General features: G+C 38.1%; 2 protein-coding genes and 1 long non-coding RNA gene across 3 annotated transcripts; 2 read left to right on the top strand and 1 right to left on the bottom strand.

Moving 5' to 3' along the window:
• Nucleotides 1-644: 644 nt before the first annotated feature.
• Nucleotides 645-6,223, top strand: LOC125955755 (uncharacterized protein DDB_G0271670). The gene is made up of 8 exons (XM_049686900.1): nt 645-991; nt 2,119-2,537; nt 2,612-2,859; nt 2,909-2,996; nt 4,188-4,820; nt 5,003-5,009; nt 5,336-5,367; nt 5,974-6,223. Exons 1-8 carry the CDS (start codon nt 977-979, stop codon nt 6,221-6,223), a joined length of 1,692 nt encoding a protein of 563 aa, XP_049542857.1. The 5' UTR covers nt 645-976.
• Nucleotides 6,224-6,277: 54 nt separating this feature from the next.
• Nucleotides 6,278-8,691, bottom strand: LOC125956012 (uncharacterized). Its single transcript, XM_049687441.1, has 7 exons — nt 8,447-8,691; nt 8,206-8,386; nt 8,040-8,142; nt 7,740-7,946; nt 7,426-7,667; nt 6,945-7,346; nt 6,278-6,802 (listed from the first exon to the last, which is right to left on the bottom strand). The coding sequence occupies exons 1-7, from the start codon at nt 8,603-8,605 to the stop codon at nt 6,567-6,569; spliced, it is 1,530 nt and encodes a 509-aa protein (XP_049543398.1). The 5' UTR covers nt 8,606-8,691; the 3' UTR covers nt 6,278-6,566.
• Nucleotides 8,692-9,083: 392 nt separating this feature from the next.
• LOC125956014 (uncharacterized) lies at nt 9,084-9,352 on the top strand. The gene is made up of 2 exons (XR_007469128.1): nt 9,084-9,161; nt 9,225-9,352. It is a non-coding gene; the product is annotated as an uncharacterized LOC125956014 (long non-coding RNA).
• Nucleotides 9,353-11,950: the final 2,598 nt, after the last annotated feature.

Here is an 11,950-nt window from a genome sequence, read left to right as displayed (position 1 = left end):
CCCTCCGTTGTACTGCGAGAGATGATCATCAGGGAACGATAATCACAGAATTTTACGGTACGATAGAGGGGAATGACTGGTGACCGTTGCGATATGTGAACTTGTCACACTATTCTATTCTACACCAGCTACTTCTCTTTCTCTCTATCTTCCTCTTTGTCTCTCTTTGTCTCTCACTCTTTCGCTCTTCATATCTTTATCTTGAACAACAATCCGCCAAAAAATACCCGGCACCTGGATTAGGGGGGTGGAACAATGAACTGTTGAACTATTTTTGACCACGGTCTAGTGCCAGCGGTGTATGCGCGTAGAACTTGTATGTGTTACGCTAATTATGAAGGCGGCAATGTGACGGCCAACAACCGCCAATGAATAAGCGCATTGCTTAAAAAAAACTCTCCTCTTAGCTGATACACCACAGGCTGATACACCCTGGCTGGCGCTTCTGGTAGCATAGTGTGGCAATAATGAAATCATCCCTTCTCCACCGACGGCACAGACAACTCTGGTAGTTTCCCGTCACCATGGAAAAAGGCTTTGGTGGAAAATGTTGATCTCAAATTAAGAGAGAACTATTATATAAAATGCTTCCACACGAGTGTTCTCACTTGATTCTACGGTCAACCGTCGACAGTGATGGATCGTAAAGCTTTTCCGTTTTCATAGTTAAATGTGCCACGTGTGACACAGTGAACGAATAAGTAACAGTCGGCGAGCTTTTAGTATCGTACGATTGAGTGTGGTGTGTTTTAGTTGCTTATTGCAATATTATTGGTTTAGAATTCTTCCTGTGTGATCCAATCATTCGCAACGGATATTTTATGAACCCTAGCATACATGTTGGCTGAAATACAAAAAACTAAAATCGTTTTGCTGAAGACATTCGAGTAGTATAGTAACATAAATCTCGAGCAAAAAAAGTGAAAAACATCGACGTTGAAAGTAACAAAATTGTTTACTAAGAGTAAAAAAATTGATGAGCGTGATGAAGGTAAGCAATTTTAGATCAAAGCTGTGCGAGTAGCGTGTCATTGCTGACAAGCATTCGTATTGCATATATATTGTTCAGAACCGTTTTAGCCAGTTTCGTTACACTATTTGTCTTTATGAAAGCTCTTGCCCATTTCAAGTTAACAAATGAAGCGTAAAACCCTGTATGCTTTCATTTTGATTGTGTACTAGCATCGTTCGGACTGTTTACATCATTCTGAGTTACAATGGAAAGCAAGAAAAGTAGGTTAGAAGAATTACATTCCATAGTTGCAACATTTCCGGTTAAAGAGGGTTTTTGTTGCGAGGGGCACATTCTCCTAGTTACATGGCTTGTGGAATAAAATTGTGTTTTAACTGTGCTGTGACCCGATTAGATAAAGCAAAGTATTTTCGAAAATTACTATACATTTAAATTGAGAAATTTTGTTAAATTTCGAGTTAACATCAAATCTTTTATTTTGATAAATAGTCATTGAACTTTGCTTGAAATCATTGATCGATCTGTTGCAGCTTACTACAGGTTCTCGATTTTTTCTGATAATCATAATAATAATTAATGTCGTACACATTAATTTGGAGAATGCATCATCAAGAATTGAATTAAATGATGAAACAAAAACGACGGCAAAGTTTAAGCTGTGCTACTAAGGCTACATTGCTTATAATTATAAAATAATGATGGTGAGCAGCGTAGGGCGTGCAGTTTAAGGCAAAACTTTTAAAATTTATCTTATTTCCAGCTTATTGTTCGATATGTTACAGTTCATGAACTGTGTAAATATCAACGTTATCGAGGTTAACATTATTGCTGGAATAGATGAGAACACTTTAGTGATTATTATTAATGAGCGGAATCACACATTATGACGATGGTCCGACAAAAGGAAATAATCAAGATTACCTGAAGCATTGGAACGGAATGATTGCGCAGCATATGTACATTTTTTTTAATGACGGTTGATATGATTTTGATAACCGGAATGTTGGAAATGGATTTTTTTAAATATAACAGTTCGATCAATCAGTGTTGATTTAATACTTTTTTTTTCAGTAGATTAGGGCGAGTATGTAAATGTGATGCTTAATCAATGGCGTCCTTCAATTGTTCATTTTTCTGATCTACAGTTGTATCTGGCAGTAGTACTACTCGTACTAGTAGCGCAATCTACTAATGGCAATTTAGCCAGTGAAAGTACTGTTGCCTCCGGAAAGCTCATTAGCTCTCCATCGCCATCCTCACCTCCCATGCCGATGTCTTTGGGAAGCCTATATCGGAGTGCTCGGGATGACTATAATGCAAGAGGTCGTTGTACAAACTGTGGACCGGGATATGAACGTGATATGCGTACCTATGGTCGTCCGACAGGCATCACAGGGTACTACAGTGGCATGGGGTCGATTTACGACGATCGTAATTGGTACTATCGGCCGGAATCATATGAGGATCGTTACCGCGGTGGAGGAGAACCTGCAATGAACTCCTATTACCAAGCACAGCAGTTGTATGGCTCTCAGAGCTACCGACCTCCGCCCTTCATGAACGGGTAAATATCAAAAGCAAGAATGAACCGAAAATGTTATCATCACCAATTTTAATGACACGTTATATTTGCATTAGTATGGAATACGATCGTTACATACAGCGTCCAGATGATCGAAACTATAACGGCTATCCAGGTATGGCTATGAGGACCGGTTACTACGAAGGAAGTAGCAGAATGCCGTACTACACCGAAATGATGCGTGGGTACGGTTATCGGGGAAATGGCTATGACAATCTCGATCCATACTACAATCACTATATGACCCAACGAGGAGGAGCTGGGATGAATAATCGGGGTAAGACTAAATATTATGATGCGTGTAGTAAAAAGCATTAACTTGATTTTTTATCATAATATTATTTTATTCGAAGACTATTATAATGGACACTACGACGACAGAATGAGTAATCGCGGTTATTATGATCAGAAAAATTTCCGGCCATGGGACGAAACGTACAGGTACTACCCTCACAACCCTTATCCTTACAACTACTATCATTATTCCTACTATTAAAAGCTTAAACTATACAAATGAAAAAATTGTATACCCTAGAAAGCTTCAATTAAAATAATTTATGCTTTGTTCCAAATGTCCAATAGAAATGAAAGCTTGTAGCGTTTCTTAGAATGCAAAAAGGGTTAAAAGGTGTAAATAGATGCTTTGCTTTAAATGTGCTTCAACCATGCTCAATTCAGCATACCTAATGAAGTGGATAAATAGCTCACAATTTGACTGTGTTTATATCTGAAGCTACTGATGCCTATCGGTGTTACAATTACTTCTACTGCAAGTGCTGCTACTGCCCACTTATACTGTTGCCCTAGGCGTTGCAAGCATTCCTTGAATCATTCTTAGAAAACTCTACTATACATCTATTAGCACAAAGAGCATCTAAACTATCGATTCTAGTGATTAAGAGTTATCTGTTAAATGGATAAAGAATTAAATAAAGCGTGTAGAGTCATTGCAAAACGCTGATTTGCGTTTAATATACATTTTCACTACACTATAAGCGCAAAGTGATTAAAATATTCATTTTAAAGGATGATTAACATCTTAATTTGTGAATTCATCAATAAGAGGAAGAAAAAAAATCGAAGGATCGTTTGCAGAGACCTAGTCATCAATACATCTTATATATGGTGCTGCATGGTTCTAGGTAGAGAATTGGAACATGGTACCAGGTAGAGGATTTCTATTATACAAAAGACGTATTACATTACAGGCACAGCACAAACGAATATCAATCACTTTTGCTATAAAGCTCTAATGAGAGTATGTTCTAGATAGAATCTTTTTGCAAAGTTGCAAGAAGAATGGAAAGATGAACCCATATAAAAACCAATACACGCCTTATATCAAGTGGACTAATATACATTTAGTAACAAGTAGCTCGCTTAAATTAATGCAATTATTTTTCACAGTCGTTTATGTAGCTGAATTTAATGTATTTAATAAGAATTAATCATTTTAGGATTAAGTTTGGTGTTTGTTGGTTTCTGGATAACAAGCGGTTTATTTCGTTTTATTCATTTTCCTGACCCAATTTACAAAACACATTTAAATAACCCCCTTTTCCACCAACACAAAGAACAAATTCAATCCGACAAAATTATAATGCTGCTTCACCTCCTAACTCCTCCCCCCAGAGGAGTATCTGGTTTTGATAATTCTGGACGTGGTTATTATTTTGCAAGTCGTCCAACAACTTCTTCCTCATCCTCATCATCAACATCATCTTTATCATCTGCATCGCCATCGTCTTCTTATTCTGCACACGCGTCGCTTCACGGCCCAACGGCACCTGGGACAATTCATACTGGATACGGTACTAGTAGTAGCAGTCACGGTACACACGGATACCGGCCAGAGAGCTCTGTGCATCAAAGCAGTCCCGACCGCCCGGACTATAATTCGGCCGATTCCTCCCCGAATTGCTGTCGCAATCGATATCCTGAGCAAGCGCCCTCTCAAAGCGGGTCCTATAGTGGTCATGGAGGCCATGGGGCAAGTGGTACCGCCTCGTACGGTCCGCGACCTTCTTCTTCTGGTGGATCGTGGAGCTACGTGAGTAGCGGTGGACCGATCAGTACCGGTAGCCAACATTATGGAAGTAGCAATAGCCCCAGCGCACATGGTTCGTACCAACCAAGTACAGGCGAAGGAGGTGCATATAACGAACATCACACAGGTTCCGCTGGTTCTCTCGGTGGTTCTGCGAGCAACACGTACGCCAATCGTGGATCTGACTATTCGAGGGATAATGACCACCGCCAACAAAGGTGAGTATTTACTGCTGTTGATCGCATGCGCGCCAAAAACATTTTTGTAGGATAACAAATGGGTATAGCGCAGCACATTGTGAAATATGATTTTTTTTGTATATAAAGTTTACTAGAAAAAGGAAACAGTTACTGTGCAATTAAATATGACTTAACACACGATCGAATTTACCATGGTGTAGATCGATAGTTTGTGATTTTGATAAACGGATGCGCAGTGTGTATACTTTTTTTTAACATTTTTTTAAAGACGGACGTTTGGTGTGTATACTTAATATGTACAGTAAGAGTAAAGATGAGCAATTGAAACAGTTTTTTCGCATTTGATTTGTGGGAAGTACTTTGTTCTACTATTATTAACATTTTAAAAACATAATGACACCAACCGGTAGAGGCGATAACTACATCTATGCACAGTTCAATTAGTGTTTGCGGCAGCAATTCTTGCACATACACCATTGTACTAAACAAAGAGAGGGAGAGAGAGAGAGAGAGAGAGAGAATGAGAGAGAGAGAGAGAGAAAGAGAGAGAAAGAGAGATAGAAGGGCGGGGGGGGGGGGGGGTGTAGTTGTTCCGACAGAACACGAGGTGCAATATAAGGAAGAAAGGAAGAGCTGTTTTATTACTATTATTTTATGTTTTTAACAATAACATTATTATTATTTTATTATTTTATGTTTTTAACATTAACAGAATACAAATGATTATATCTCTTGGACTATAACTATAGTTCAAGTACAATTTCAGTTTGCGTAACGCAACTCGGCGAATGTATGATTAGATATATTTGGCACTAAGTCTTAAACCTAACCGATTTAATTAGTATGTGAGAATAGGCTGTGATGTGATGTGAGAATAGGCTTTAATGAAGGTTGTCGAATCATTTAGTAATCGAAAATCATTCAAGGCTATTTAAAAAAATGAACATTGTAAATGTCTATATTTGGACAATGCATACGTTTCGTACTAAAAACCGAATAGAGCGAGGGAAATTGCTGAATGAAAAACAGATTGCTTGGAATGGATAATGCAGCATGAATACCGCATAATTCCAACATGCTTGATGCTTTAGTAGTGCTTCTATTTATTACTGCTATTTTTCATGTTTCCTAACCATTAAAAGCAGAGCTTTATTACTCTCTCCTTTACTAGCTCTGCCTACGGTGGACGACCGCGACCGTCGTCCTTAGCTGAAACTAGCTATCTAATGGACAGGGAAGATAACGATGAAAGTGTGGGATTGCTACAGAATGTAGTGATTCTTCCGGACGGTGCGAAGGAAGACGTGTATGCAGATAGCAGTAACGCAGCAATAATCCCATCAAAATCCAAGGACAAGAACGTTGTAGATATATTTGGGGGGAAAGGGTTGCTCGAGGATGGCCAGAAAACACGGGCATGATCAACCGGATGATGGGGACTTAAATCATCGCAACGACACAACCGATCATGACTTATAACATCGCAAACGGAATGGATCCAACTGAGCAACATGAACTAATCAGATAGATAAGTCGAGAATATCCATTAATCTCAGGTTCACCTCATCATAAGCGGATAAGTATGTGATTATGGATCACTAGGAATGCCGGAACCATCAAATATGTATTTAACTACATCAAATGATGTAGATCTTCTTCCTCCAGTATAGCATGGTAAGCAAATACTAATTTATGATTTTATAATAACTATTTGTATTTTTAATAAAGCTTCTAAAAACCAAAGGAATCCAACATTCGGTATGATTAGCTTAGTGATCTAGTTTGATTGTAGCTTGTTCCTAAAGGACAGATACCTTTAGCAGCGATCGAAGTGGAAAATATTAGAGCGCATCGTTGATTTACCTGACGCCATAATTTATCTCCAAAACGATTTCGAACACGATTATCAATTATATGATTTTCGTAATCGTATCCCAGATTTCCATCACGATAGTGCAGCAACAGTCCTTCGTTTTCAGGAACAGGATACTCGTGCGTATCTACGATCCATATATGAAATATTAAAGGTTGAATTTTACGTCTGAACAGTGGGTTGATTTTAAAAAGTAAAACCTTCTCGAGGTCCATCATTGTTAATAGTTCTAGGGGTACATAAGTACTGGAAAGACAAACTAAACTCACCTCTGATTGCTTTCCACACGAAATGGTTACCAGCTTCGACGACATTCCTGCCTTTCATCACATACTTGCTACGATTATGATGAAGGAGTGGGTTTGTAGTTCGCACGTTGCGTACTTGAGTATATAGATAGGTATTGTTTGCCCAGGGTGGAACTTGCGCGTGGTCGGTAGGGTAGATATCGTAGAAAAATACCCCTTTAAAATTGAACGAGTGTACATCGTAGCGATCTCTTGATTGCAAATAATCGAGCAAAGATTCGTTATCGCCTGCCGGAAACAGTAACTCGTCGAAATCAACAATGGCCGTGTATCGGTATCCCCCGGTAACAGTGGAACGATAGAAACATTCATTAAGTGCAACAAAAATTCCTTCATAACGTAGTTCATGTTCGAACTGGTACCCTGCAATGGCAAAACGATAGTTAGAGGGAATTTTAGTGCAGGTGACGCACATTTTCTCTTAATAGCTGTTTATATTTACCATCAAAATCCCAATCCAAGACTTCGACCAAACCTTCCGCTTCATAGTGCCGCAAAACAGCGCTGGCTTCGTCAGTTGCCGTTTTGTTGTACACGTAAAATCGTTCAGCACCATTCAAAATATAATATTCGAAGAATTCAACCATCCGAAGAGCATATCCAAAGTTATGATGCATAGGTCCAACGCATACTGCCAATCCGTTCGGTGGCGTCGATTGGAACAGCATATCAGTCCGCGGATATCTTTGAAAAAAGAAATGTTTTCGCGAAAATGTAATGTTTGATTTAAGACAGTAACATCACTACGGAACATACTTTATCCGAATGAAAGCGGTTGCTTCTCGCATGCTTGGCTCAGCGTGATAGCTAAGAGCTACCTCATCTGGTAAAAGTATTGTTCGTTTGTTTATATTGCCGGCAAGTTTACATATAACGTAACTTGCTGCGAACTCCATATTCCAATGCTCATGTACGGCTTCCACCTGGTCGGCCTGATGTTGTGCCTCGTATGTGTTATCTGATCTATAAAAGGGATGTTATCAAAGCGTTATCGCTCCTACTACTACTACTACACAGATATGATGATTGCTCTAGCGTGCAGTAGCTGCATCATACCTAAAGTTGCAAAATACGGCCGACTTTTCTATTTGCAGCGGAAGTATGGCGAAGACACGCACACTTCCGAATGGAAGGAATCCATCTGGGACATCATACGACTCTAAACGGTAAGTTAGGAATGTTAAAATTTAATCCAACATTCAACTATCGACCTATCGCTCACCTACGATTTCCAGTCGAGGGTCAAAGTAAGCAGAGTATAGTTTAAACCTCTTCTTTGGATCTCCAATATTCATCCAGCGATCGTTTTGAATAGTTATCGTTCCTTCGAACTCATGGCTGCTACCGAATGTTAACGATACAGACCTCTGGTAAAGAGGCAATGTCTGATAGATGTACTTTTGCTGTAAACACGAAAATAAGATTGACATGCGCTATAACCACAAGCAGTAAAGCATACTCACAAATAATATTCTCCGATACGAGAGAATGGCTAAAATAACGAATAACAAAATACAGATAATGCCGTACTTTCGAGTAAATCGGTTTGCCACTAATGATTGTATGAATATTACAGGCTTGGAGCGAGATTTAATCAGTTTATAACTATTTTTTTCCCACATAATTGTAACAACTAACTTGCAGCTAATACCGGAAACAGCTTCGCTTTCGAAGTGGTCGCGACGCTTACTAAGCCCACTTTGTACGCTACACTGGATTCAATGAGCCAGGTCAATTGCTGGCGACGTAACTCGTTGAAGGTTCATATCGTTTATCAGTGATTCGTTTATCTTGTTTTATGATAAGCTATCTATTCTTCTCTTTCTCTCTTTCGGTCTACATGTCTCTTTTTGACCTTAAATTTTGCGATGTACTGAAACATGAAAGGGCAGAGAGTAAATGCAGCATAAAAAAGATTAAATTACTTGTTTCAGGCTGAGCAGGATATCATCCGTAACTATTAAACGTTGTAATTATTATTTTTATTTGTTCCAATACGATTCTAACTCTACAGATTAGACGTTGCGGATGGCTAGGTTCATGCAGTTTTCTGGTAGGTAATTTGATCTTAGACAGTTTATGAAGAGCTTCTATCAGTGGTGCACGATGGCTGCAGTCTTAATTATGTTGTTTCTTTCGCAAAGCGTTGATGGTTTTGACTTAGGAGATATCATAATGGTAATCATATTCATTAACGATAATACCAATTAAAGTATTTTAAGGATTTTTTTAAAATTTCAGCAACTAACTGAATTTATACAAAGGATTTTTAACAGCACTGCCATACCACTGGTACGACAATTTGAGCGACCAACAGAAAACCCTCTGGCGGAATGGATTTAGCATGTTTCGACGATCATTGATTGTGATCTATCGAAAAAGCTATGCTCTTCAACATGTGGCAACATATTTATTAGGTTGGCCAAAGCCTGATCCAGTTTTTGGCTAAGAATGTGTCGAAAAATCAAACCCATAGTATTCTGTGGAAAAAAAGAAAACAAATGTTTAAAGTGTGTTGCTATTGTCAATTCAGTATGCTGATTTATGGTTTCCACTGAACATTATAGAAATAGTTTACCTGAAATAAATATGATGTATGGAGGAAAAAAACTATCACACGGAAACCAGTGCAGTTGATTCCGTTGTTTGAATGCCTAAAAACGTAATTTCTGTTTTCTGGTACAACTGAAGTAAGTGAATTACATGCAGAATGGTTTTTATCCGATGAGCGTAGCTTCTCATCACAACCGTGGTAAAAATATAGTTCAATATTTATTTGAAGAAAACTATTTTCTACCGCTGACTCGAGGATGATGTACTCCAATGGACGGTATTCAATCACGCGCAGTAGAATTATGTTGGGTCCTACAACGGTAAAAATCTATTTGTGACAATCATAAACAGTTTGTAAGCCTTCGAGTGTGTACGCACCAATCACCGTTTTGTATAATTTACCTACCCCAAGCGGTTTCTGGTCGCTTGACACGAAAGTTACAAATTTCATCCACTTACATAAAAGATGATTAGTGTTGTGTCTCGTTGGTTTTAATTTGCATCAAATTTGCTATTGTAATTACCTTGTTGATAGATTCGACATGAGTGACAAAGTCGTACAATGTAGAATGTTTAACGTTTTGTAAACATTCAAATCGATGAATCGCGTATGTTTCCGGGACATTTTGAACCTTGTATTGATGAAGTATTACTAACGTATTAATTAAAACAAAATATAATCGCAATGCCATTTTACTTTTACACTGACACGCATAAAAAATAAGAGCATTTATGGTTTTAACGAAACATTTAATTCGTTAAAATCTCATAACACAACCTAACACCAGTTCAAACACACATAATAAATTGAACAGCAGAAATACTGCATCGTTCTGCAAAGTATAACCGACTGTTGGAAGCATGTCAACGCTACACCATCGTGGATGCTTTGTGAAGCCTTGCAAATACATTTGAAATCGATATTTTAACTGCTAGTCTATTTAGCAATACTTGGAATAGAATGAATAGCTGGAATGGAAGAATGTTGGATAACTGCAATCAAAATCGTGCATAAATGTCCTATATTACCTTTACCATTATACATAGCAAAACATCATTCAACATGACATTCAAATTTATGGGTGGAACCTGCATCATCTGAATTGAACTGAGATTTAATCCTAATAGTATTGAATATACTTACGCAAAAATGTTGCCGACTGATCGTTGTCAGACATTTTTTCGTTCTATTTCTGTAGATTCCAGTATATTTGTTCATTTTTCTGACATAAATCGTTTAAAACCTATGTAATAACAAAAGGCGTCTTGTGAGCACGAACTTTAGTCAGAATATTTTGATGATCTTTAGCAGGCAGGCAATATATTACTGATTAGAAACATTATTAAATGGGATTGGAAAGTATGAAGTTTAACGGCAAAACGCATTACCAAAAGACATATTGAATATACCATCTGCAACGAAAATAATTATCACCTGCCGCCAGAAAGGTAGGGTGCATGAAAGAAAAGAAAGCAGATTGCTTGACTGCTTTCCATAACGGTTTTTAAATGTCTTCAACAGTCCAAAAGAAGGAACGAAGGATGTTCCGCATTTCTTCCAAGCGAAATACAGATGCAGTGTTAGGCACACCTTTCGAAGGATACAACGGGTAGGGGTCCCTGGCGTACCAAATCATACCTAGAATTCCGGTTTTTCTCAGTCTTTCGAGATTTAATGTATGAACAGGCAAAACCAAGGGGTGCATGGGTTTCTTGCGACGCAATTTAACAAGAACAGTCTCGACGAATAGTTTTGATGCGCCATTGTTATATGTAATAGGACCCTGTTTGCGATTCCCCTCCCTTCACCGTGAAATCGTTTAAACGTTAACGTCGCATAGTGTGTTTACCGTTTTAGATTGTCGGAAATTACACATAATATATTTTTTTGAGCTTTCTAGAAATGTACAAAGGTTTTCGCAAAAGGCCTAGCGGTTTCTAGGTATATTATAGTTTGGGCGAAATAACCATAAGAGAGAATATATTGCCAATAAAAATATATTGCAAACAGCTTTTCAAACATGTTTGCAGCATCTGAGCCTATAACGTAATGCATTATTTTCAATGTTAACAGCGAATTTCATTTTTATACCACTATTATATTGCTGCTTTTTATACACATATGTAAACCTTCTCAAAAGATAGGGTACAATATTCCCATGATTTCGAATGTCATAAATCTCGCTCTATTCGCAAAGAAACCAGATTGGGTCTGAAAAAAAAAAATGATTTCATTCGAATTCGTCCTGGTTTCGTAAGGAGCTGGACTATTTTCAAAACTATGGGAACTTTCCTTTACGACGAGTTCCCTTCGTGTGTGCCGGGAAATATGAAAAAAGGTGAACATCATGTAAATTAATCCTGCATCGCAGAACAGGATCAGGCACATGCGAAAGACACCAAAATAACGGACA

Source organism: Anopheles darlingi, chromosome 3, assembly GCF_943734745.1.
Source record: "Anopheles darlingi chromosome 3, idAnoDarlMG_H_01, whole genome shotgun sequence".
Lineage (NCBI taxonomy): Eukaryota > Metazoa > Arthropoda > Insecta > Diptera > Culicidae > Anopheles > Anopheles darlingi.
Note: the sequence above shows the minus strand (reverse complement) of the source record. Positions and strands in the feature narration are given on the sequence as shown.